This window comes from Zophobas morio, unplaced genomic scaffold (genome assembly GCF_036711695.1).
Source record: "Zophobas morio isolate AGI-343-1 ecotype UQ-CSIRO unplaced genomic scaffold, CSIRO_AGI_Zmor_V1 ptg001228l, whole genome shotgun sequence".
Classification (NCBI taxonomy): domain Eukaryota; kingdom Metazoa; phylum Arthropoda; class Insecta; order Coleoptera; family Tenebrionidae; genus Zophobas; species Zophobas morio.
In genome coordinates this window covers 9,209-36,185 of record NW_026973327.1, presented here as the reverse complement: position 1 = coordinate 36,185, position 26,977 = coordinate 9,209, and the positions used below count along the sequence as shown (strand labels likewise).

The following is a 26,977-nucleotide window of genomic DNA, read 5'->3' as shown; positions in this document are numbered from 1 at the left end:
TGCTCGCATATTGATACCTTAGTTCCCCAGGAAGGGTTAATAGGGCGGTACACCACTTCACGTGTCGGCGTTGTTTTGCTGAGTTTCTGTCACCGCGCGCTCAGTTTCGACAACGGCCCGGTATATTTTAGCGGGAGTTTAAGTGGTATTGGGTACGGTGGGAGCGCCTTCGCGAGCAGTTGGGTAAATTTTTGTTCTAATTCTTATATGATTAGGAGTAGGTCTTTATTGCTTCCTTTACGTCGCCCAAACCGAGCAGGACAGGCAGGCGACCCAACGACAACCCATTCAGCGGCTCAATGGCCGTTGAAGGTATATATTTTTTAACACGGTGATACCCAGCAGTTTCATTGTGACGTCTTCCTCGTCACGTGTGTTGGCAGCCGTGTCCTAAGTCTTTTAACCCGCGTTTCTCAGCGAAAGATCCGGTTCTTGCATCCGTTCCGGTTTGCGATCCGGCTGTTACTTGCAAGATGTTTATTTAAAACCCCGCGTAGAATGGCAGAAAAGTTACACACTAGAAGAGAGTCAAGCTTGAAAGTGATTGCTTGGCTGGGCGGTTTATAGATTGCAATCTCAGTCATGAACCCACGTGTCTAGCTAGTTTAAAGGTTATACCAACCGCCTCCGATCCTTGCAGACTTGATAATGAGGTTTAATTGGGTTGGATGCTCCAAATGATCAGGATAGCTACTCCTCTACCACTGGCGTACCATATATCCTAGCAATACTTCGTAAAGTTGCAGATTATACATAGGACATTTGAAGAGCTGTCTAGGGATTCGTCCTCAAAATAACTAACAGTCGCCGTAAAGTGGGTCACGATCGCTATTCTTTTTTATTAACTAAGTCTGCATTATCAATATGATTAAGACTATTCGCAGGGGGCGCTTAGTATCAGGGTTTATAAGGCCGAGGTTAAATATGCGATCATCAAAGGTCGAAAAAGAGAGCCGGGTCGGTGGGAGCCGAACCCACAACCTTAAGTATGCGCGTCAATGCTCTTAACCACTGAATTACGATAACAACTCTTAATTCTAATATATGAAGGTTATTTCGTATTTAACCTGTTACTTAGTGCGGGCTCGCTCTCAGGATACAGTTGGGGTGTTAGCAGTTCTAGTATGAAAATGTATCGCGTAAAGTTTCGGCTGTTAACAGTTTCCGCAAGTAATATTTGCAGCCTCTGAAGTTGGCGGTATGAGTCCCACCGCATTTGACGCGCCGAGATACCGCAGCGGAAAAAGCTTGCAGCGTAGTCGAAGATCTGACAGCGGTGGCACTGGTCAACGTGATTAGTTTTTCGAAGTTCCACTTTTACTTGATAGGAAATGGCCTTCGAAGCTAATTGCTTTGGTTGTTCGGTTCTGGTATATGCACCAGCATTAATGGCAATGGACAATTCTTCCATTCAGGCATTAACAGTGTCCTCCAGGTGGACGGTGCCACTTAGAGGGGTGTGATACCTATCGCGGAGGTCTCACCGGTATTGAAAATGTCAAGCTCACGACAAATTCTACGGATAACAAAAATGGCTTGTCTTTAAGAAATTAATAGATGAAAAGTTTTAATTCCTAATTGTGCATGATCGCTGTGAATAGCGCGGTATTCTCTGGTCGTTTTTGAATATAATTTTATTCCAAGACCAGTATCTCTTGATTTCAGGATCAATGCGGGGTTGGATTGCAAGAGTTGTATAATATTGATGATATAGTAATAAATATGATATTTTTAGATCCAATAACTTTTAAATTAAAGTAATAATTTCTTGAAAACCAAAGTTTGATTGCTTTTTATTTTAACTGATAACTTAAAGACGGTGCGTTTATTGGGCAGAACATAGAAGGTAAACTATTAATTGAACTGGTTCTATGTTATATATATACCTAATTTTTAAAGATAAACTCTATTTTAATTTTTTTTAATACTATTATTATTTAATATTTGATTGTTGTTGTTAAAACTTTCTTTGTATAATTTGCTTAGTAGCCAGTAAGCAAAATGTGAAATTTACGACTCTTCAAAAGGTTTGGTTTTACTCCCTACTTTTATTTTGTACGAGAAAAGTATTAAGCAGTAAATAGTTGCTATCATATCGACTGTAAATTTTCCGTAATAATTATATAATAAATAAACTAGAGTCCGCTTTATCTTTACGACTCTCGGCGCCTTCTATGAGAGAGCGTTAAAGGGTGTTAAGCTCAAATTTAAAAAAGGCAAAAACTACACGGTTCACGACGATTACTATCACAATAATAGTAATAGTAAAAATATTAGTAAATATTATATTTGTAATTTTGATAGCTTAAGTAAAAAAATATTAATTACCATTACAATTCAATTTCTTCTACTATCTATTTACCGACCCTTATTTACAGGGGGAATAAGTATTAAGCAGTAAAAAGGCTGTTAAACTTTACCGTAGCACGCCAATTCAATGCAAATAATTGAAAAAAAGAATATAGGACACTACACTTATCTTGTTATAAATTTTCAGCACAATTAATTAATAGGTTAATACTAAGTCCCATAATATTGCTTTGTCAAGTTTACTTCAACTGTCACAACCCAAGGTATTTAAATATTGTAAAAAGGTAATGAACGTCTTAAAATAAGAATTCACGTAGAAAAAAAAAGAGAGCGCTCTCTAAGATAATATATTATAAGCAATTAAAAGTTTAACGACAAGTCTTTTTTAACCCAAATTTTACGGCGTACAAAGAGTTGCGAATAAAAATAGTTTGTTGTGATCTTCAAAAAAAATATGTCTGGATGTAATATAATTAGACAATTTATGAAAAGTGAGCAAGAAGACCGAAGAAAAAGGAGTGCGTTATCCTATTCACCTTTGAGAAATTGTGTTGAATAAATATTTTCTACATAGATTTAAGCTTAAATAATATTTAAATTCACATAATTTAAATTCGTGCTTTACAAATAGTAGAAGTATTTCTTAACAAAGATTGATAAAAAAACGAAATTCTTAAAACGAATTCTTTTAAATTCGCGTCAGAAATTTCTTAGTATAATTTAAGCTCAGTCCATAATATTTATTATAACATATTTTAAATAACAGCTAGAAAAATGCTTACGCGGTTTGAGTTTTTTTTTTAGATTTTTATAATCATGTGACAGCAACAGTGTATGAGTAACGCCACATACATAAGCATATATTCGTTCATATCGCAAAAAAAAAAAAACTCTTATGGATTTATTAAAGCTGTTTACAACACCAGCAACTGGTCAGTGATTGATCTATTGTTTCCCTAAAATTTGTTTCGTATATTCTATATGTACGTAATTAGTAATAGTTTTATCAATAGCCCAATAAAATCAGAGTTTCATAGATATAAAGCGAAGCCCCTCAGAAACAGCGTTAATGTAATTCGGGATTCCAAAAGTAGTTTATAAATTAAATAAAGCTTTTTATATATAAAATTGATGACTTAAAATCGGTGTGAGTAACAAAACTTATTTAACCTTAAAAAATAAAAACCTTAGTCAACTTTCTGCTTTAAGTGAGGATACGGCCCGTCACACCAGATAAAGGCATGTCACAGGATTATTTTCTTTCTAAATATATCCGTAATTCATGTAAAAATAATGTTATATAACTACCCCTTGTCTATAATATGAATATATATTAGCATTTTGATAGATAATATTTACAACTACAACATAATTGGGTAAAGAAAATAGAAATTTAATTTGGTTACTTAGATATAAAAACAAAGTCATTTTAAACATTATTATCAGAGATCTTGGTGATAATTTGCATAAACATCAGCATCTCAGTAATGCATAAAGATCTCATCATTTATTCTCAAAACCAATAATATTTTTTAAAATGCCTACACAAAACTAAGGAGGAAGAAAAAAACAAAAGAAATATTTTATATAAGATATGAATAATATTTATACGTACGCTTAACAATATTAACGTCTAAGCAACTAACCGGGAGTGACACCGGTATATTTCAAGTTGACCGTGAATTCTTATGAGACATACTTATTGTCTCGTCTTAAGAGAGACAAAAAAACGTAAATATTTTTTTAAAGGCTAAACTAAGAAATAGTCGGTCAGTTAAGAAAAGCAGCAATGTAGAAGGGGTTAACTTAACAAGTTCGGGAGTTTTCTAGAATATATATTAAAAACAAGGTTATATAATATAATAGTTATAAGTATACCATAGACCTTAATTTATCATAATATCTGTGGTCGAAGAAATAAAGCACCGTAGAAAAAATTTATTTGGTAATAGTGGACCCTCCAGAAGCGCCAAACCAACCCTACGTAAATATAGCGAGGGGATAAAAAAAATAGTAGCAGCGTACGCATGGACTGCATTTATGTAAGCACATGCAGAATTCCATTCCTCATACTACCAACAAAAGGAGAAAAAAACCACCCACTTTGTAAGACGAAAATAAAATTTTTACGTCAATGTGCCAGCCGACCTCCGTAAAATATATAATTCTTCCACAGCATACAATTTGATTTATACAGTTATTTAGGTTTTTGTTACTGTTTGAGTAACCCCTCTGTTTTAAAATTAATTAATCAAATACTTACCACTGCTCTCCTCCAAACGGTGGAAATTAGCAGATGTATTTTTTATACCTAAAACAGGCCCTCTAGTCATTTTACTAAAAATTATCGCCCAATAAGGCTTGTTGTTCTGCCTATATTTTGGTTTTCGAAAAAATTACAGATGCAGGCTTACCGAAGAAGCTAAGAAAACTTTTAACATTACAAAAGTAACAAGTGTGGTCTTTTTAGATATTAAGAAGGTCTTGAAAATATGGCACGATGGTCTAGCCGTTAAAATGATTACCGCCATCTTCCCTTTTAGCTTAAACTGCGGTAGTACATTCACACTTAACGAATAGAACTTTTATTGCTGGAGTAAGTCCGTTGAAGTCCGCTATTAGACAATAAAAAATGGATGTCGCAATGAATCTTTAGGGAAGTTGGGGCTTTAGCACTTTTAATTAATAAATGAAAAGTAAACAAAACGGCAATTCATTATAAATCATGACTGTAGTAAACTAGTGCTATAACTAAATATAAAAATTAACAAAAAAGTAGAGGGTTTATTCCTCTTTTAGTTTTGCTTTTTTTTGTCTTTAGTTTTTTCTGGGTGTTTTACTCATTCCTTTATCGCTACGACAAGGAAATCCTAAAAAGGATCGCATTAGTTGGGTTTAAAGGAAAAACTCGTAGGTACTTATTTGCTCTAAAAGAAAAACCATGTAGATAAATAATATATTAAGTTAAAACCCTATACATAGTTCAACATTAAGCATTTCAACACCACCGTCTCTTAACGCAGCGAACAAGTACCGAAGTTCAAAGCCAAATTTTCTAATAGTTTGAATAATTTATTGCTAACATTGCACAGGTGAAGCTGTTTTTTGTCTCTGCAGAGCTTTGTCAGTTCTTTTAAAACTCAACCCGCGTACCGAAAAAGTTCGACTCAAAAGCATTGCATAGTGGCTTAAAAGGCAAGTAGTTTACTGAGTAGCATCTATACCGTCTTTTGTCACAAGATTCCAGTCTCCTTTAAGGGGATAAATAACTATCGCACATAATTACTGTATCTCTTTATAAAAAGTCTGAAGGAGGCTAGACCGTCATTGCTGACCGAATAGTGGCACAACTTGCTCTTCCATCAGTGGCTGTGGTGTGTCCATTGCTTTATAGTAACGTGTCAGTCAGTGTAGTCGTGTTATCTGTAAACGGGAGATACACTTTCAGTTACTGTGGCTGTAAAGTTTAAACTAACAGACGCCAATTTAACATTTTTTTAAAAAAAAAAACTTTAGCAATCATGCATACAGAAGGAAGCTTTTTAGACTAGAAAGGAATTTTAAAATTATTTAAAACTTTTTAGAGTTATTTAAATTACAATTTTTCTTTTCAAAGAAAATTTCCACTCATTATTAAACATTTTAACTGTTTCCCCGAGGTCACGTATTTTACTAAAGTGCGTTAAATCTCGGTCTATTTCCTACAAAGGTAACGTGACTCAGTTTCCCTGTTTAAGAATTATTTAGGTTTTTCACGGAGAACACTTCTTTCGTTCTTTAACGTTGATCAAGTTTTTTTTTTAAAAAAGTTATATTTTTATTGTTTTTCTGTTTAACTAAGCAATTAAAATATATTATTAGGATTAAGTTTTTTGTTTTATATGTCGCCGGTGGTGCGAATTCCTCGGAATTTTAGATTATTAGAAGAACTTGAAAAAGGTGAAAAGGGTTTTAGTGATGGCTCTGTGAGTTATGGTTTAGATTCTCCCTCTGACACACTTCTCGAAAACTGGTTTTACTTTATTTTTATATAAAATATAAAGAAGTTAATATTTATACAGGACTGGGACTATTGTGGGTCCTTCTAACGTAAGACTTTTATTCTATAAAAAAAAGTATACTTTTATTCTTTCTATCATGTTTATAAGGGAAATTTTGCGAATAGGATTTACAATATAAAAATTTACTGCGGATTAGCGTATCCCGAGGAAGCTCCCACAGTCCATTTTATATCTAAAATTAATCTTCCTTTCGTAGATGATAATGGAAAAGTACAATAGTTATTAGTATAAATAATACTAGTACTTATACTAGATGTATTTTTTTAAGGTACTTCCAGAAAAATTTAAACCTTTGGGCAATTGGAATCCACAGTATACTATAGAAAAAATATTAACATCTTTAAGAAGGTTTTATTACCTATTATTATTACTACTTTATATTGAAGTTATTATAAATTTAGAGATATGGAGAGTAGTCTTTACTCAAATTTAAAACAACCACCGGAATTCGCTACCTATTGAATTCATTTTTAATTTTTTAAGCGTTTTTACTATAAAAATAAAAATAACAGAATAAATATATTTCTGTCTACTAATCATAAAATAATTTTTCCTTTTTTACTTTTTTATTGGCGACTATTTTTGTGATAGTTTTCGTCGTTGCGTTGTTTGTCTTATTTTTTGTTATTTTTTTATTGCACTTGCGCGAGCTGATTATATTTTTAAGGAATTTTTTTTAAACTTTAATTATTTTGCAACTGCTTTACTTATAGTGCATTACATTTCTGAAATGTCTTAGTAAAATTTTTTTTAAAGTGAACAATTGTTTTATAACCGCTTTATTCCAGTAGAATTTATACAATAATTTTGGAATTTAAAAAAAATTAAAAAAAAATTTAAAGCAAAAAAAGGCTTAACGATATGTTAAAAGAATATATATTAAAGAAGTTTGCCTTAAAAGAATTTAGTCGAGTGTAAAGTCTAATTATAGCTGCTTTTAAAAAGTTTCTATAAATTATACAAGTGAGAATTTTTAAAGACGCTTTTATTAACAGTTATTGTTTTGAGTAAATAAAAAAAGCAACTGTTTGAAGTCAGCAATCATATTTAGCGTCGACTATAGCGGAACTCTTTGCTCACCGCACTTACCAAAATAAAGTTAAGTTAATGTAGTTACAATTGGCTTTATTAAAGTTTTTCACCGTTTTTAGGAAGTTTTACCAAATCAACTACAGCAAAGTTAAGTTCAGTAAGGATACTGAAGTGCGTGTATTCCTTAAAATTTTCCCCTTTTTAACAGTCTTTAGATGTGCAATATATAGTGGTATTGTCCATAAGGTTTATTAGTTTACTAGTTTCAAATTTAAACATAAGAAAAAGCATAGTTACCGCGAGGTTCTAGTTGACGTTCATCTTGTAGCGTTTATAGTGATAGTCTACACGGCTCTACATAACCGAGTTGCCATTAAAGCGTTAGTAACCAACTTTGCTCCGAGAGCATAATACGGTTCTTAGATGACACTTCCTGTTTAGTTTTCTACGCCACAGACCTTTTCAGGCCGAGTACTTGGACGGTAATAAATTACTCGCTTCTAAAAACGTAGTAAATGGGATGGGGCTCCTTTTCCATGGTTTTGAAACTCCAGCTTGATTGAAGGGCCTTTAGCTGGGGACTTAGACACATTTATAGAAAATTATCTAATAAACTAGATAACAATCTTATAAGTTCCTACTTTACTAATTATCAGACGTACTACAATGTGTTTTTATTTCTAGTTAGAAGCGGTAAATACAACTTTATTTCTCCCTATTGTAAGTAATCCACTTCTACTTTGGTATGACCTAATAGTATTTATTGTAATTTTATTGAATTACCCTAAGTTATTGGTATCCTTTTAAATTTCGAAAGGTTCTCATAGGGCTTCAAAGCTATCTTTTTCCTGCTTACTAGTGTCTAACAACTAGGAGGAAGTCCAAAAAATAAGTAGCAACGATAGATAATAACACAATGAAAAAAAAAAGGAGTAACAACTTGTCTCACGCTACAACATTTCCTAAGTTAGCCTTTTTTACAACCTAGTTACCGTTGTAATAATCCTATGCCATAAAACTAATAAAAGGTGCTTTTCCTTTGGAACTAGGGAGTTTAATTTCGGTATGATATCCCTCGGGCAGAGTACTTTCTAGACAAAACCCATTTTTGTTATAGTATTAATACCTAGCTGAAACGACACAAACATATAGTGCAATTCTTACTTCCGGTATAATAAAGTCTCTAGAAATCAATTTTAATAAAACGGAAACTCTGGTTTTCAATTTCTCGATGTCGAGCATGGGCTTGAACTGTCAGGTGCTCATACTCCTTCCTTTACCTTCGATCAATGCGAGGTAAGCGAAAGTTATGCTTTAAGCCCCATCTCAGCGGTGCAGGTTGTGGGGCGGTTTAGAGGAAAATGTAGGAGAACAGAAACGAGAAGACGCACAGAAAAACAAGATGCATTTTCATACCTATTCAACAAAAAAAATTAAATAATAAATTTAACTTGATCCAACTATTAATTTATTTGATCCAAATTAACTACAAAAATGGATCAAGAACAAAGCATCATCCTTTGCAAATAATCTAACCCTTACTCTTAACCTTAGTTAACCTAACCCTAAGGATAAATTTTGTAACGTTAAAAAGTTATGCGCAGCGATTAAGATCTTGATCATTTGTTATAAGATCTATCGAACTTAATAATTTAAAAATAATTCGAAAATTCTGTTGAAAAAAGTATGATTAAGCCTATAGTTTACAAACCATACTTACACGTTGTCGAATAAGTTAAAAAGTTAGCATATACCCAAGTCATGTGTCAAAAAAAAAATTGTAAAGAGGCACTTCATCTTGTTTAAGCTGAAAAGTCCAATCTCCAGGAGCGTGCTTAGTACTACTACCACGTACTGTGCTTTGTTTAAATATTTGGATATACTTCACGTTCCCTGCCGCTCGTGTCTCAGAAAAGTCGTCATTTATCAATAAATAAAAATTCTTATACAATAATGCAGTGACCTTCTTTAAGGTTACAAAATCGTTAAGGTCTATAATAAGACTTTATGTAACAACCTATTAAAATGTTCTTGGCTTTTCTTTTTTTTAAGGGTTCTACTTCAATTTCATATAATACATTTATGAAGTTAGGGCACTTGTGTCAAATTTAAGGTGCTCTGTAAACATTTTTAAAAAGAGGGCTAAGGAAGAAATCCAGAGTTCTTCGATCGAGATCCGAAAGAATTTTTTTAAAATGCTTTGGAAGTTTTTTTAAGGTAGTATGGCCGTTCCTCAACCGTTTTATTGGCTTTAAAAAAGCCTTTTTCAACCTTTAAACCCTCTTCGCCTTATTCTTCTTTTCAACTTTATTTATTTATTAACATAATTATTAATATTTACCATCTGTTAAACTAAAAAGCTTAATAGTTGAGCTTTTTAGCCGTTCAAACAGTACTTTTGCGACAACATTCAACCCACAAGCTGGAAGGGTTGCACTGTTTGGCTTATTAATTTCTTGACACAGCGGATGTGGCTAAAGACATAAAAGGGATTAATAAAACTTTATTAACGGCCTTTCTTTTATAAAGACTGCAAACTTTTTATACACAAATTAAGTTAAAAAAGTTGTCAGTTGTAAAATGGGTGCGAGTAAAGATTAAGAGTTTAAGACAACCTGATTACGAATAGAAGTTTGTTAAAAAAATATTGTGCCAACAAAAAAAACTGATTAGTTCTTATTCACTTTACTTTTTAGTATGCGCCTTACACGTAGCGGAGTTTATTTAAAATATATGTGTATACAGAATTCGACTGACGGCTTTAATGTTTACAAGTTTGTACCGTAATTTTTTCAAATGTACAGTTGTTTTAAAAAAATATATTTTGAAGGTGCCTATTGTTAAAAATGATAATAAACTACTTAAAAAACTTTTACTTTATATAATTAAGTTTTCGTTATTAATTCCTTTAAAAATTCAGAAAGCGAAAATAGACACTTTATAATTATTTTTAAAACGATTACAAAATTATATATTAAAAAATTTTTTATTTTTTTTATATTAAGGATCGAGCTGCATTGGTAATCCCGCGTGGTCGACTAATTCTTCTTCCGCAGTTCCATTAACAATATTATAATTGGCGGTCTCCAGATTTTCCTGAATCATTGTATTATTTTCGGAGTTAGCGGGATTCACCTCGCTTTCAACTTTAGAGTCCACAGTTAAATTAATCTGCGCTACCTACAGTAGTAATGATGGCCGCACTTAATAATAAAAGAAAATAGTTAAGACAACTTTCTCAAGTCCCTTTAAGAATTTAAAGACATCTTTATAACAGTGTTTCGGATTTAATAGTAGTTCGCATATGCGTTGTATAGTAAAAGGAACTCTACGAAAAAAAGGAAACGGCTTAAGATCAAAAAAACTTTGTTGCTCTTTTTTTTTTAAAAAAGATTTTTTCTACTTTAACACTCGTCAGTAAAGCGTAATGAAGGATTGCCCTGACGACCTTTAAAGAAGCGCTAGACTCACATTATTCTTCAATTTTAAATTTAAAAACTCACTTTGTATCCGGTTTAAGGTAATTAAAAAGTTACATACGCTGTACGCTCAAGAAAAATATGGCAGAGTTTTTCTACTTGGTCGTTCAACTGAACCTCAGCTTCGCCAGATAAAGTGCCAAAAGTTGTAACAGTCTCCAAAAAAAAATAAAAATTGGTACAATAAACTATATAAATTGTTTATGTTTAAAATTAACTTGTTTAAGCTTCTGGCATATTAGAACTGAAAGAGAGCTCCAAGGCAAACTGCAAAGATGAGGACCAATTGTTTTTCCAATGGAAACGCTACTATGTTACTGTAAGCAAAGTAACCTTACAGTGCACGTCTTAGAGATTTCCTCCAACTCTTGTTGATCTATTAATTAACAACTTTTAAAGTAAGAAAGTTTTAAGTAAAAAAGAAATAATATAATACCCAAACAATTCGGAGCATGTACATTGCATACATCCATTATTTATAGTAAATAGGATGAAAGGCCGACTTCGTACTCTGCCAGTCGTTCCATGCGAAAAGAAAGAAGGACCACACTTAGTGAAATTTATGCTACCCAACGACACGTAGCATTTCTGACTCTAGAGACGCTCCCTAAGGGTTCGAAATTTCCCAAGCAGCAGCCGAGAAATACCTAACTATAACGGTTGCTTATGCGAGGCAGAACATTTTAGCACTCTACTTACTTTAATATGTTGCGCTCTAAACGTTTTGACAGATAAGCCCGACTTGCGCGCATTAGATATCACGTCTCTCCTTGAGGCACTGATGCACTTGGCGGCCGTCTCTCAAATGCAAATTCCTGAAAATTCTACCGTTGTCAGGCCTTCGGGTACAGTGCCAAGCACCAACGCTACTACCCTTTGTTGCGATAATTAGGGTAAAAGCTACTTCACAGCGCTGTGTACTAAATTATTAGGGTTTTTGTTAAATGTGCGGATTGAGGTGAGGCGCATATTGCAAATTGTCGCAGCTAAAAAATTACTCTCGAAGGCCTATACAATACCCAATAAAACTTTTATACTTAAAGTCCACTTCTAAGTTAACTTAAACGACCTAGAATACCCCTCTCCAAGGCACAAGACAACTCCTCAGCCACCAATATTGACAAAAAGCTATCAACGATGTTTGAAACTATTGATTTAGAACCCCTCTCCAATCCCAGCAGGCTTTGATTCAGCGCGAATTAATCGACCAGAGTTCTGCAACTTTCCACGTACCTCCAGGAAGGACTCAAAAAAGCGAAGGAGGCGCAGTTTATTGGCCAGTCGTAACATCTAAACCAATGCTACATCTAGGTCGATGAAAGATGGCTCAGTTGTACTGCTTTCAAGGAGATCGAGATCAGACTTTACGCCAAAAATAGTTTCTGGATATCAGCCTCTTGTCAGCAGTGGGCATAGCAGTTGAATATTTATATTTATTTCTATGTAGTCATTAATTTTTCTTCTTCATCAAATAGGTTTATCTTTAAATAGTTACTTTTAACTTTAATTTTATCTGAGTTTGATCTTATTTAATTATATCAGATTTGTTTTATATATATAATGAAAAACTAAACAAGGTTAAATGTTAATTTTATTAATATTTCAATAAATTAGATTTAAATTTACTTTAATTATATTTTATTTAAATTTTATTGTGAAGGTCAAACAAGTAAACAGTCGATTGTGTTTGTGTGGTATTGCTATAAATTATTTATAAAATTAATATTTATATATTAGTCAGTATTTTTTTCTGATTTAGTTAAATTATTCATAATATATATATATATATCACCGCTTAAAACCGCGCTCAAAGTTCCAGTTCGTATTTCAGCAAGGGCATTCAACGACGCAACTCCCAATTTTTTTAGAGTCGTGCTACTAATCTCAAGAAGGCAACGAGTGGCAGCTTTGAATGTCACCATGCGCGTCCACGAATAGCATACCCTGGATATAAATAGAATATAAATAGAGACAGCACCCACCCCTTTGGGAAGGAGGGGGGAAGAAATTAAATTTTTTCTGCTCTTTGTTTCCTGCGTGGAGCGCGTTTGTGATACATGGGGTTACCTATATACCGCGTTACACATATAATTTATCTGAGAAATTTATTTATACATCCATTCCTACCTTGGGTTAAATATATCTACGCTTCTGTAGCCACTATCCGCGAGAGTGCCATTCTAGGATTGGCACTCTATGAAGTAATCTAACAGGTGAATAATTTATGGTCAAGTTTCTTCAATAATTAACCTTGCACTTGTATTACAATGGGAGACAATCTTGAGGGAAACTTTATTAATATTAGCTAGCTAAGAAATATATGGCCGTATTAATAATTATTTTTTACCACTTCGCCCACTTAACCAAATTGAAAGTCATATAAATATATCCAGTCCTAATTCTTTTACCCGGTTGAGGATTATAATGGAAATATGAAATACTTGTATCCTAACAATAATTTAACGATATATTCTTTTTCAAATAATAGGGTTTTTTGATTAATTATTAAGGAAATTTAAAATTTTATTATTAGGGCAACGTCGTCCTTTAGAAACTTGTGGAGAACTTGGGGAAACTTCTTGCACTATAAATGATAATGGAGGAAAGTGAACTGAAAAGACCTTATTAAGAACCAATTATATAGTTTGCATGTGTAGTTGAAGAGGTTTGTGGCCAAGTTTTCATTTCTCTGCCGTTGCAAATACTCTTCTTAGATAGGTATCTTTAGTAGACACGCAATTATAAATTTAAATAAGAAAAGGTGTAAGAAGTCCCCCAATACTTTATCAAAAAATGCTAAGGCAAGTCCACCAATTATAAATATTGTTTTCAAAAGCAGTTAAAAAAGTTTTTTAGGTGAGCTGTTTTAGAGAGGGATGTTCACAGAACGAAAAGTAGAGATTTCACACAAAACGATGATGTTCATCTTACATTGCCTTTCTATTTTATTTTTGACTACGGCTGAAGTTTTTTATTTGTATCAAAGTGACAAAGAACAAGGTAAGAAATAAGAAAAATTAAGGGAATTTCAGTTTAATTATAATCTGCAAAAAGGTCTTCGAAGGAAGAGTCACGAGTAAAATTTAATTGTCGTCTTTTATAATAATTTATTATTTTATGCTTTTACTAAAATACTTACTTGGAGAAAGACATCATTTTCATCGTTCACACTAGGACTTCTGCAGGCAATATTATTTTAAGGTAAAAAAGAGTTGAAAGCATAAATAGTTAGCACTAAATGTGGGGTTCTTTTCAAATAAATGTTTATAGATGCATGAGTGTAAATGCAAGGTGTTTTTACTATACTAAACTATACTTGACGTCAGCTGATATATATAATCTCGTATGGCGCACGCTAGATTAAAGTAAACCTCCGTTGTCGCCTAAATTCAGACTTTACAACGAATTTCTGTAAGCCTTTACGATAAATTATTATACTACCTAAACAGTTTATAAATTTTATTTTACTTAAGCAAAATCATAAAAACGGTGTAAGCAAGCGTGGGTTCTTTATTCTTTCCTCCTAGCCCTGAAAGTACTGTGTTAAACCAAAACAACTTTATTTTTTATTAAAGTTTTCGTTAAATTAAATGTTTTTGGAGCGCTGATGCAGTTTCATTTTTATATACTATACTTATAATGGATACTTAAGAAACTAAGAAGTCACCCAGCAAAGAATCATCCTATAATAAATTAAAGATTAACAAATCTATTTTTGTTTATAAAAATTTTACAGACCTTAAGAAAACCAATATCACATTTTGAATTTTCCCCAACTAGTGAAAATAAAGGAGCACTCGAATCTGCGAATAACTACAACCAAAAGTTAAAGATTATAGTTTTAAGTTTTTCTTAAAAGACAGTAATATGATGTATATTAATAGATAAGCTATATTTTAATTATTTTTTCAGTCCCTGTTGTAACTCTACTCTGAAAAATACTTGAATATAAGCAACCAGCGTGGGCGTTTCTTCCCATAATAGATAGAAATACTTTTTTTTTTAAAATAAAGATACCAAGAAACCTTTTGTTAAGCCTATTAAGAAAAGTATTTTACTACAAATAAGCCAGTTGAAAAGCTTTAAGTAAGCGGGTTGCCTTCAAACGGTAAGATACACTTTGGGCTATCTGAGCACTTCCTAACTACTAACTATGCACTTAATCGCAAAAGCCCTTTTTTTATAAGATAGAAGTCTGATACACCTTCCAAAGATGAGTAAAAAAGCCTTCAAGTTCTTCTACGTTTGAAAAATAAAATCCAAAGGAGACGGATGGATTTAACTGCTTTAATTTTAACTTGCGGATACGAGAACTTATATAGCTCTAAAAAGTTTTTTTCTTATAACCTTTTTAAAGTAACTCTATTAACTGTTACGCTAGAGTCTATTTCCCCGTGCACGGAAATCTCAGCCACAGGTTGTGTTTTGTGGGGATCCAAATACAGAAGTTGGTTGCCTGCGGTTATTATAAAATAACTATGTACATTGGTCGCTACATAGTACACAACCTTCAAATCCGATAAAATACAAAGCAGACCTCGGCTTCCCCCCTATGAAACCCAGCGAACAAGAACATTTAAGTATTTCCTGCTTGGCAAGTCGACCAAATTATTTTTTAAAAAATATGGGTTAAAAACCACTTTACTTTTAATATATATAGCAGACAAGCATTGGTAGTGTAGTCGAAATTACTATAAAAGTAAACATTTTGAAATTAAGAGAAGAGAAGATTTTCACCTTCATTTGCTCAAAGTAAACTTTGTTGATAGTTTTAACGCCCAGTCGTACGGGTACAAAAAGTATTAAACCTACTTCTACAAAATATTTTTATAGATTTTTATATCGATTGAGATAATGGAAGACTAACTATTTTCCGTTAAGTTTGTTGCTTCCATTGCCGTATTTAACAATTTTAAATTTTCTTTTTGAGAAATATAATATGTATCTTTTTTGAAAATAAATCCCAGCGGATGCCAAGAGGTTTTCTGCTTGTTACTTTTATTAGCGTTTGAATCCACACAGCACTTTTTTTGCTTGCTAGCATTTCTGTTCCTATAGAGGATTCCCACTTTGTCTCTAAGCACAGTTTTACACACCACCCCTATTATAGTAGTTTTAAGTATTAACTGAATAGAGTTGAAATAATTGTTGATAGTAATTTAGGTATACAAAACGTAAATTATTATATTCAATTAAAAGAATAAAATTTTTTAACTTTTTTAAACGTTTAAATTACCGTTCATCGCGACATGAACGTTAATAGAAGTAATAGTTTCGTTTAATGACTCGGTAATTAACCTTTTTATAAAATTTTATTAATATATTAAAGGAGAGACTTAAATATAATACTTAATGACTTGACAAGTTAATGCAGGCCCAAACCATTCCCCTGCAAAGATCCCTAATTCCTTTCCTTTTAACGTTAGATTTTGTATAGAGTAAGGAAACTCCGAAGCATCATAAAAAAGTCCTAAAATCTGAATTTATTGTAATGGTTAAACAAAAGCAGAACATAATCGCCAGCACAATAAATATTTAAAAGATAGTAAATGCAAATTTAATGTTTGTTCTTTAAAATTCATTACATGGAATAATAGAATTTAACAAACTAGAGTAAGAAAGTAATTTTACCGGAAGGCTTGTGATATGAAAACTATTTACGAACTTTCAAATCAACTAACAATAAGGTGAAGCTAATCTCAAGTTCATCGGAACAGCTTGGACCGAAAGTCCTTAATCTACTAAAACACTGCTTATGCCGCATTTTACCGGAGGGCTCTCTACCCCGGCAGTTCCGTAGCCTGAAAGCGGTAGGAACTTTGCCTATGAACGCACGCCACCTAGTCGGCTGAGCTGGAAAAACCACAAAGAACCGCAAAGAAGAGAACAACGGGGAGATAGCAGAAACCTGGAGATTTAGCAATAAACTACAAATTTTTGGTTGAACTTTTAATATGTTTACTACGAATAAGGTAAGCGTAGCTAACTACCAATTAAAATGAATATGAGAAAGTAGTATATCTCAAAACTTTGTTAAGACGAGGATCTGAATGCGCGTTTGTTCTCCTCCAATCTATTTAAAGCATGTAATAATAATTAAATTGTCGTCTTTGGCGTGCACTTAGGCTACGAGAAGGAAACTAAAGAGCCTTAAAAAGAATATCTAAGTGGAAAGTACCTCGGCCTAAATAATGGCGAACAAGTCCTTCCGCAAAAATCATCTGCCCGCACCTTAACATACAGCCCCATCCAGAATCTGAAGAAAATGAGGTCCCGGGTATCGTCAGAAAGTGGCTTCGATATGTGCACCACACCCTTGATATGATATCATGGTGGTAATTATGTTGTTCCTGGTCTTAAAGAAAAAATTTAACCTTTTATTAATACAATAACTCCTATGGATAAAAGTGAATAAAGTAGCTATTGAATACCTCTGCTTAGATCGTATAAGCGTCCCATGATGCAAACTAAAGAGATTCTAGCAGACATAACGATGGAAATTGATGTACTTTTGAAAAATTAAGGCGACTTGAATTTTTATTTATATTACAAAACTTATATTTTGTAAACCTTTATTTAAACGTCGTCGCAAGGATCTAAAGTTTAACTAGGTACTTTTAATTCACTACTAAGTAAACTTAGGAGTCCAGCATTTAGCTCATACCATTCATTATATTATTAACTCCTAATTTGTATATTTTTTAACTCTCTAGTTGGTCAATAAATATTTCAAGTATATTTATAAGTAGTACCTCATTTACTATATTAAGTAATGCAAAAGGGTAGAGCCTAAATAGGTCAAAGCAGATTACAAATTTATTTAGGTTAGTGCATGTCTTTTCTCCTTCATGAAAAACTTTTTTAATTTACTTTTTAAATAGTAACTAAAAAAACGTATATGGTTACAAATTATTTAATTATTTTTTAATTATTTTTTAGTAATATTAATTGTTCAGTATCCTGATTTTATAATTAGTATAAAAAAATACTTTTCTTTTATTGCTTAAATCCCAAATAATTTTAATATTATCTAAAAACTCTGTAGCTTATGTTAAATGCCCTTATTATTTGATAAAAGCGCTTATAAACAATAATTACAAGTTAATCTACAATTTTCCGTTATCGACGAAAATACTATAAATGTAAAACGCCTTTCTGTCAACCCCGAAGTTGTTGACATTCATATAAAAAATAAACTTTTTAAAGCGTTCAAATACTTTGATTTCTTCTAGGAACTTGTAATTTAACGTAATTAAGTTATTAAATTCAGTAAACCCAAGAGAACACAAAGATAAAAATATGAAGACGCTTAAAGAGAGCTTATCTCATAAAACTTTTCTTAAGGCGGAAGAGAAAAAATATTGTTAGAAGGTAATCGCATCACCTTCAGAGCTCGTTGGTATTTTAGCAAATTGATTTAAATATTCCTTTGTATATATTAATATGATGTACAGCTAATACCACAAAAAAAAGTTTAAGCAACTCATTTATTTTCTATTGTTTAAATATAATACTACTTCTGGCTTTTAACTTTCAGCATTGTTGCTTTTAGGAGACATATTTACGCAAAGTTTAACAAAGAAATTTTTATAAAAACCGTAATAACTTTACTTTATAAAACTTATTAACCTTACAAGCTAATTTTTTGGTTGAAAAGCTTAGTATTTTTAGTTTGTGGTAGCATAAAATTTCTTTGTCCTGGTGATCTTTTAAGTTTGCGTGAATCCATCCGTAGCGTATTTTTCTTATTATAATTAAAGGATATAAATTTTTAAAATTCATTTTAATTATTGATCTTAAAATATTATAACTATTAAATTCGCAGCTTGTTAGCTAGCGGACAATCCGAAAATAATAAGAACCCTAAAAGGAAACCTGGGGTTTTACCTATTAAAGGTATTGAATTAGATGCTACTCTTTTTAATGGTTGAGACCTATAGACAGTGACTAATAAAGTGAATTAATAATTAGATAACAAAGACTATTTATAAACCATCCCTGGGGTACTACAAACTTCGGCAGAAACAGCAAGACTAACTGCTTTGCAATTGAGGGAATTGACGAAAGTCAGAGGAAAAGAAAAGTCCGCCCCCTCGCAACCAAATGCCTTTACATTACCAATGACTTCTAAAGAAACCGGTCATTTACTTAAAAGGAAGTTTATAGTCTATAACCAGCTCACTATAATAGTTATAGAAAATTCTTAACTAAAGTAAAAAAAAAATTATGAAGCTACCCTAAGCCATATAGTTGCTAATGTGCTAAAAATAGTTAAACTTTAATAAGAGTACAAGGGGTTAAAGTATGATATATTCAATTACAATCTATCAACAATCAAAGTTTGAAACCTGGATAAAAAAAATTAAAGAAAACTCTAGTATAACATTTCACACTATAGTCACATTAAGAAAAAATTATAATGGCAATGACAAAAATTAAAGTAGAACTAAGATAGAAGCTTAGAAGTACATTTAACCATGAAATTATGCTAGAAAATAATACAATAGTAGACAAATTTTAATAGACAATTATAAATTAGTGAACAAGAGCTAAGATAGTACACATTACCATAAAATATTACACTTGTAAATACTACGAAAGCATTTTACTAAAATAAAATATGCTGGAGGCTCACCAGTATTACTCCGACTTAGAATGATATAAAATCTCTAACAGAAAACTTAAAAATCACACATGCAGGTACGATTATATACTGTAGATAATTCAAGATAATTAAATTAAAAGTATAATATATATAAGTATAAAAATTAGGCATATTAAAATATATTAAAGTAAGAAAATAATTAAATATATTAATTATTTGCATTTAATTTTAGTAAACACTATAGGTCTCCAATTTAATTCACTAGAGGTTGGCACAGCCCCACCTGACTGAAAAGAAGGTCACGTTATTTATAAAATTACAATTTCTGGTGAATGCGTGTTAAATCTATCTTTTTTGCTTTTGTTTTGCGTTAGTAGTACTCCACGGCTCATGCAGTTTTTTAAGCAAGTTGCAGTGAATCTAAGACTTACTAAGTATGCGTTTATAAGGACCCTTACTGCTAAGCAAAATTTAAAAGCCGTTTGCGAAACCTCTGCTGGTGAGCAATAGGGCTTTACAATTTGTATACTTAAGCGCTCTTACTTATTTATTACTGTTACAGGAACTTTTGTATTAGAACTTTTTTCAAAAATGCTCCCCATAACAGTTGGTAGCTTCATTGATCTCTCTCGAAAAGGCTTTTATGATGGCTTGCACTTGTAATACTAAAAGTTCTATGAAATTTACATACCTTTTTTACGGCTTCCTCTTTTTTTTATCGAACTAATATAATATATTATCAGCCATCGTGTAATCAAAGACTTTATGATTCAGTTTGGTTGTCCTTATTCTAAAGATCCTTTTTCACATATGGTAGGAACTGGTAATAAAGCACCGGTCTTTAATTTCTAAGTAAAACTCTTTTTTCTAACTATTTCTGAATTTAACTTTTCTTTTGGAGAGGCGGGCCGACACCATTTAGTACCTTCCAAAGTTGTGATGGTTCGTCTTGTGTTAGGGATTCGTACGGAAACATAATAGATGAGTGGATTCATAAAATAAGCAATACTCCCGGCACTGTGTCGATGGCTAATACTGGTTATTTTTTTTTTGTTTTTTGCTTAAACTTGAGTCTGGGATTAAAAAACTTATTTATATAGGAAAGAAAAATACAAGCGGTTCGCAATTTTTTATAAACGTTGCGGACAACACTTTCTTGGATTACTGGAGACCGACTCCCAGCGGACATCCAGTCTTTGGTGAAGTTATATCTGGAATGGACGTAATTAATAATATCAGTCGTGTAAAGACTAATATAAATGATGCTCCTGTTACTCCTGTTAAAATGCTTCGGGTAAGTAGTGTTGTTCCTCACCAAATATTCTTATCAAACTTTTTATTATATGTAAAGGTTACTATTGAATGATAGCCGTAAGCTTCACTCTAATAAACTTCTCTTTTTTTATACAAAATTTTTTTGTAAATTTATATTTATTTTATTATTGTTTAATTTATCCCAACTTCTTCCTGCGGTAGTCATTAAAAATTCTTTCAAACCCAATTGGTTTATGTTCCACTCTTTGTAGAGAAATTTTTTGCCCCAGTAGCTCCCAATTTTCAATGGATTTTAAAAAATTCTTTCCAGTTCGGCAAGTTGATTATTTAAGCTATAATATATATATATATATATATATATATATATATATTTACTTTACACACGTGCTCGTGGCTTCTTCCACGCGGTAAAGGGATTGGCGCCTCCTGAAGTATGCAACAAGCTGGGTACCTTAGGGAAAGTGGATTGAATTTCTTTATAAAAAACAACTAATTATACTTCTGAAGCTGGCGTTTTTATATTAAGTTTTTTATAAAAGCACGTCGTGCTTTCATTTTTTGAGTGATAAAAGTATTACACTTTTTGATGTCCGACTGGAATTTTTTTAAAATCGTAAGTAGACTTACACGTAGGGTTCCCTGTCTTGGAATCCAGGGAAGACGACTTTGATGAAGACATTTATATTGTTAGGTATATGATAGCCGTACTTTGTACACAGGTTAAAATAGTGACATTTAGTGGATTAAAAAAACGTGACCGAAGATTTCCAAAAACTGGAAAAGTTTAATTCGCAACCCGGCGAGGAGGAAATCTCGCAAATCCGAGCCTTTTTATTATCTTTGTAAGGAATTGCTGCCTATAGGGGCCTATTTTGAAACCTCTGCTGTTGACGGTAATGCATAGCAGCGGTTATTTTCTAGCTCTTCTCCAACGACCTTTCCTTTAAAAAAAGTTTATATTTTAATTTTACCCGACGATTCCTTTAATAACTTACCTGTGTATAAAAATTGGCTTAACAGCATTTTGCTATTTAAATAATCTCCAAGCTGTTACACGTTTTTTTTTTATCATAAGAAAGCTTTATTACTTTTTAAGACTACCTCTTACGAACCTGAAAATAAGTCAAGCTGCAAAAATAGCTTTTTATAACGACTATAATCTCATCGCTTGCGACCGCTACAGCAAAGTCTGCGCCATTTAGCATTCCCAAAGCTGACCAAGGTTTAAGTACCTACCAAGTTGACCGCCTTTTTCTGAAATAAACTTTCCGCCAAATACTTTGTTGGGAAGCTTTACAATTTCAGCGAAGTGATTACTTTTACGATATTTTACCTTGCCTATGGGCTTCCACTTGGATTCTGTTTTTTTTATTTAACACGCGGAGGTTAAATAATAAAATTTTAGTTTGCATACCACTGAGTAAGGAATAACGCAAGCACATTTTTAAAACTGCCTGTGGAGGAGGGGACTCATTTTCCTCCATCTATTAGTTAAGAAAGTTATTATTTTTTTATAAAATGACAGTATTTCATGACTGCAGTCAGCAAGCAAAATACTTGTTTTAATAAGCACTGTGACTGTTTTATAAACAGCAAGTTGGCTATGTATTTAAAACCTTACAAAAGTTGTTATATAATCTAATTATTTTCGTGAAACGTTTCAATTGAGAGGCCTTAGATATCGAATAAGCGTCCTGTAACAATTTTAATCTATTTTGATGTTACCTTGGCTATGACATATATACAGTATGAACTCTTGTCGAGACCACAAAGAACATTAGATCCACATTTTGAAATTATTTCATTAGCAGTTTTATATATATTGCCGAAATGTTCGCTGTTGTTCAAAAAAATGGTAGCCCAGTACAAGTTATTCCAATTCACTGTAGCTTTGTAAACGCTATTTGTTATATTTCAGCTGAAGATATTGAGAAAAAGCTATTACAAATACCTTTGGTTAACACTAATCATTAGGATCAGAATTTAAAAATATAACTTTTTTTATCATGCATCAAATTATTAAGCAAATAACTAAAATTAGTCTATGACAACCAATCGTTAAGTATTTATGAACACATTTGTTTCACAAAAATTATAGAAACTGTTCATTTATGCATTCCCATAAGGACTCCCGCCTAAATATTAAATTAGCCGTTCACCAAAAGAAACGGTGTTTCCAACACTTTTGCGTGACCCCGTAAAAGGTCTCAAGAATGATGTTAATTTCTTTAGTAGTATAAAAAAAACCTGGAAAAGTTTATCTACTCTTTTGTAAGGAAAACTGCATATGCGTAAGGGTGACCTTCGCGCGTACAACCTTAACGTTCACTGCCTCGATATTAGTAAAACAAGCAGGAACTAGCAGGAAATGTATATTTGATGAACAAATATATGTGTATTATGTAAACTTTGTAACAAGCTTACCTTAATACAAACGCTCGGGTAGCAGTTTAAGAGAGTAGAATTTAGTAGGTGTCTTCGAGTTTTAAATATTTGAAGCACATGTGAAGAGTAAAAAACTTGAAGCGTGTTTAGTAAGAATTCCTTGACTGAAAAATAAGCCTAACTATGTTTTAAGTTAAAATTTAAAAGGTTTTTAAAAAAATTATAGACAATCTATAACTATTTTTACCTTATTGTATTTTTTTTTTGGCTTGGTAGATTATTTCGGTCAAAAAAAGGCCATTTGGTAGGCCTTATGGGCCTAGGTTTAGCCGTAGCTGACATCTCCCAATACTACAAGCTGGTCAGTTTTACGTCTAATAAAGAACTCTCCCTACATTAAATATAACAAATCCTAACTATACTTTTTGCTGACGCAAAGTTTTGCAAAGTAATCCTGCAGTACTCTATTTAACAACAATATATGTCCTATATGTAGCTCATGTACTTATCTAAAAGATAACGCACTCAAGTGTTTAAATTTAGATACCTTATTTGGTTGTAGCAAATAGCAGCAGTTACTTCCTTTTCTTCTTTTGGAGGTGTATGAGTTTAACGTCTTCTTTTCGGACAAAGTGGATATTGCTATATTCTTTTAACTTAAACGCTACCTTTATGTATTTGTAGTTTTGTTGTTCTTAAATATTGTTCTATAATCTAATCTCCTTAAATAATCTTAATATTTTCGTTTGCTTTTTTTGCTATTTAGCTCCACGTTGGTGGCCACCTGGCTCAATGGTATTTTCTTTAACCTTTACATTAACTTAAAAGTTTTGTTATTTTAATAATATATATTCGCGTTATATATCTTCGTGAATACAGTAACCGACTTGATAATAGCTTAAAAAAGTCTTATAGTTGCATTAGCTTTTAACCTTATTTATAAGTTTTAAAATGGCATAAAAATAATTAAGGTCCTAATTTCCTAAGTCGAAAATAACAACTTTAAAAATTTAATATTATAGTTATTCGTTAATGGCTTTAGTCTTAATATAAGTCCATTAAAAATAACGTAACTTTATTTAAAAAAAACTAATAAAATAGCTTTGTATCGTTTACTTTGCGAAGAGACAAGTTGTACTAAAGTAAACTAAACAATGGGATATAATTTTAATATTACTAGATAATATTATATATATTACTTATTATATACTATATTTATTCTTTACTATTTTTCAGAGATAAAAAATATTTTAATTTCTAGTTACTATAATATATTGTTTATTATTACTATCATTTTGCTTCTAAAAAGGTCACTTTATCCTTCAAGATTTATTTATTTAGTAAGAAAAATATAAAAATGTTTATAAAAGAATAAAAAGTAACTCAATTAATACTTTTAATTAACCTCCCAACAGTGCACATCCTCCTGGGGCCATTAAAAGTGTTATTTCGACTATGGCTTTCAGTAGGATGCCATCTTTCTTATATCGCTCTCGCTAAAAGCTCGTCTCGTGAAGAAAGACCCTTGACTGAGTTTTTGATGGGATATGTATGGGTTAAGGCGGTGACTACACCCGAAAGTATATATGCCGTCAAGCACGAGTCTCCTGGTATAACAAACTATTATATCTGCAGCCTTTAGAAACTTAAACTTAAATAATATAAAATTAATGAAGCTATACTCTCAGTCGTGTAAGTTAGCCATTAGAAAAATTACTGTTTGAAGTGGAGATCAAAATTAAAAAGCGTGATTGTAATAACACAGAAAGAAGGTGGCATAACTAGTTTAAACATTGCTTTAAAAGTAATCTTGCGTTTAAGTTATGCTCAATAATGCATTAGTACTATTTATTTTTGTTTACTAAAGTAAAACTTTTTTCAAAGTGATACAACCCACTTACCACCATTTAAACTAGTAGCCTTTAACTGGATAGTATCCTCGCTTTGATCAACCCCATGGCGGGCTTGAACGTAATCAGTAAAAAAAGCCAATGGTTCAGCGTTGCAGCATCCATGCCATCTGGAGTCCTTAAGATATTAGCCTAAAGGGTTCTGCGTAGCTTTATCATGCGAAAGGACGAAAGTAACAGCTCTATGACAGCTATTACTTCCCTTATCAGCAGCTGCTTACGCGGAAAAAGTTAGGAATAGTTGCTTATAGGAATGGTAAAAAGGTGCTTATAGCTTACGTACTTTAGCGAGAAGGTGTGGAATGTAAGTGACTTGAAATTTTTCTAAATAAAATTAATGTCTGTATCTAAAAATAAGACTAAGACGCGCCAGCGGAGCATAAGTGGAGAAAGAAAAAGAGGAGCGAGTGTACTGCTTTTCAAAGCCCCAACGAATAAAGCAAGGTATTATACAATATAAATAATGGCAAAAGGAACAATTTGATTACAAATATGCAGAAAGACTTTGGGGAAATAATGCTTTGCTTTTTATAAGCGAGCGCACAGACATGAAGCATACAGTAAGTTTTAGGAAATCATTCAAATGTAATAAGCTCACAAAAATAAATTGTATGGGCAAAAGGACATACTATTTACGCTAATATAGGAACTCAAACTAAGGAAAACTAAGTAAAATAAGACGCATTGACTTTCTTCATAATTGTTGATTTCACAGGTTGTAAATCCTCGAGAACTTGTATTTTATAGGCAGCAAGGTAATATAATGTAGATATAAAGTATATTATAGACAATAAAGCGAGATAATACAAGAAAGTCGAAGTACTAGAAAGCATTATAAAATTATCTGATTATTATAGGCTCCCAGTCGCCCTAAACCCAACTGCTCAACAAACAAAGAAAAAGAAAAAAAAAACGGCGGGGGGTGCGCGAGTCAACTTATATAACCACTTGTGCACTTTCCTTGAACACTACCCCTATGCTCACAGTTAAAGAGTTATAAAATTCTCCATATTTTGACATAACCCACCACAGTTAAACCCCAAAATTCACGCGAGTAAGGAAAAAAATGAAAAATAACAAAGACCAATGATTGTCCCCTGTTATACTCAAAGGTCTGAAAAATGCTTTTTGTGGTTTAAATCTTTGAATCTTTCAAATCTAGCCAATTAAAAGTCACCGTTTCTGATACCTTTTGTAAGGAACTAAGTGTCGGCAAGATCTACTACGGCTTAAGGTTAAAAAATAAATCTTTTAAGGTAGCAGACTTTTTATAGGTTTTAGTGGTCTAGAATTAGAGATTCTCTCTTAATTCTTTTGCACAAAGAATACAGCGTAGAAGTTTCTTTTTGACTTCGCGTGGAACATAAACGGATTTAAAAAAAATAGCACTTTCCACAGAAATATAGGAATTTTCAGAATCATTATAATTATCTGAAAGGATATTCTTTAGTTTTTCTAAAACAGCTTTAACGACGCGGTCATTTAAAAAAGGTTTTTGATACTTACTAAGGTAACGTCTTTATTAGGAATCTTGGTGAAAACCCAAAAATCCTCTTGATGCGTACACAGGTTCTTATACCTGCGGCTCACGCCAGCAGTTAGTCCTTTTAATGTAATAAGAGGATGAGCACTGTTGCAGGTTGTGTAAAGATAGAAAACAAAGTTTCTTTTCATGGATTCTGCAAATAATTTTAGTCGTTTCCTTTTTTAGAAACAAATCTGAAAAGTTTGTTTTTATCTGAAGCCAGTTTAATCTAGTACATATGGACCAAAAAATCTTTTGATTGGACAATTGGGTTTTTTACCATAGGAGCAAAAGTATCGCCTATATATCTTTTGTAACATTTGGTATATATGGTGCAAACATGAATTTCATGAATTTCATGGTAAGCTAAATAAAGTGTGACTGGAAGTGGAGCA

General features: G+C 32.2%; 3 protein-coding genes and 2 long non-coding RNA genes across 6 annotated transcripts; 2 read left to right on the top strand and 3 right to left on the bottom strand.

The window, feature by feature from the left end:
- Positions 1-3,250: 3,250 nt before the first annotated feature.
- Positions 3,251-4,265, bottom strand: LOC135122410 (uncharacterized). The gene is made up of 4 exons (XR_010279373.1): positions 4,196-4,265; positions 3,926-4,136; positions 3,481-3,573; positions 3,251-3,422 (listed from the first exon to the last, which is right to left on the bottom strand). It is a non-coding gene; the product is annotated as an uncharacterized LOC135122410 (long non-coding RNA).
- A 1,803-nt stretch (positions 4,266-6,068) lies between these two features.
- On the top strand, positions 6,069-6,858 carry LOC135122423 (uncharacterized). Of its 2 annotated transcripts, none has more exons than XR_010279376.1 (6): positions 6,069-6,118; positions 6,172-6,322; positions 6,372-6,399; positions 6,476-6,581; positions 6,640-6,719; positions 6,773-6,858. It is a non-coding gene; the product is annotated as an uncharacterized LOC135122423 (long non-coding RNA). The 2 variants fall into 2 exon arrangements; XR_010279375.1 differs by having other exon boundaries at positions 6,459-6,581.
- A 3,545-nt stretch (positions 6,859-10,403) lies between these two features.
- LOC135122419 (serine/threonine-protein phosphatase 4 regulatory subunit 2-B-like) lies at positions 10,404-11,416 on the bottom strand. The gene is made up of 6 exons (XM_064046590.1): positions 11,319-11,416; positions 11,216-11,258; positions 11,101-11,149; positions 10,944-11,038; positions 10,638-10,731; positions 10,404-10,583 (listed from the first exon to the last, which is right to left on the bottom strand). The coding sequence occupies exons 1-6, from the start codon at positions 11,353-11,355 to the stop codon at positions 10,404-10,406; spliced, it is 498 nt and encodes a 165-aa protein (XP_063902660.1). The 5' UTR covers positions 11,356-11,416.
- Positions 11,417-19,872: 8,456 nt separating this feature from the next.
- LOC135122424 (uncharacterized) lies at positions 19,873-20,882 on the top strand. Its single transcript, XM_064046595.1, has 6 exons — positions 19,873-19,986; positions 20,050-20,146; positions 20,231-20,310; positions 20,391-20,525; positions 20,588-20,781; positions 20,839-20,882. Exons 1-6 carry the CDS (start codon positions 19,878-19,880, stop codon positions 20,851-20,853), a joined length of 630 nt encoding a protein of 209 aa, XP_063902665.1. The 5' UTR covers positions 19,873-19,877; the 3' UTR covers positions 20,854-20,882.
- A 56-nt stretch (positions 20,883-20,938) lies between these two features.
- On the bottom strand, positions 20,939-21,826 carry LOC135122418 (uncharacterized). Its single transcript, XM_064046589.1, has 6 exons — positions 21,758-21,826; positions 21,642-21,703; positions 21,521-21,589; positions 21,390-21,469; positions 21,138-21,213; positions 20,939-21,064 (listed from the first exon to the last, which is right to left on the bottom strand). The coding sequence occupies exons 1-6, from the start codon at positions 21,783-21,785 to the stop codon at positions 20,939-20,941; spliced, it is 441 nt and encodes a 146-aa protein (XP_063902659.1). The 5' UTR covers positions 21,786-21,826.
- Positions 21,827-26,977: the final 5,151 nt, after the last annotated feature.

Coding starts and splice junctions, on each gene's coding strand:
- LOC135122419 (XM_064046590.1), bottom strand. CDS start 11,355: ATGGATGTATGCAATGTACATGCTCCGAATTGTTTGG. Junction 11,259..11,318: donor ACATGCTCCGAATTGTTTGG/GTATTATATTAT, acceptor GTTAATTAATAG/ATCAACAAGAGTTGGAGGAA. Junction 11,039..11,100: donor TATGCCAGAAGCTTAAACAA/GTTAATTTTAAA, acceptor TTTTTTTTGGAG/ACTGTTACAACTTTTGGCAC.
- LOC135122424 (XM_064046595.1), top strand. CDS start 19,878: ATGCAGTTTTTTAAGCAAGTTGCAGTGAATCTAAGACTTACTAAGTAT. Junction 19,987..20,049: donor CGTTTGCGAAACCTCTGCTG/GTGAGCAATAGG, acceptor TTACTGTTACAG/GAACTTTTGTATTAGAACTT. Junction 20,311..20,390: donor TTCACATATGGTAGGAACTG/GTAATAAAGCAC, acceptor TCTTTTGGAGAG/GCGGGCCGACACCATTTAGT.
- LOC135122418 (XM_064046589.1), bottom strand. CDS start 21,785: ATGCTGTTAAGCCAATTTTTATACACAG. Junction 21,470..21,520: donor CCAGTTTTTGGAAATCTTCG/GTCACGTTTTTT, acceptor CTGTGTACAAAG/TACGGCTATCATATACCTAA. Junction 21,214..21,389: donor CAAGACAGGGAACCCTACGT/GTAAGTCTACTT, acceptor ACTTTCCCTAAG/GTACCCAGCTTGTTGCATAC.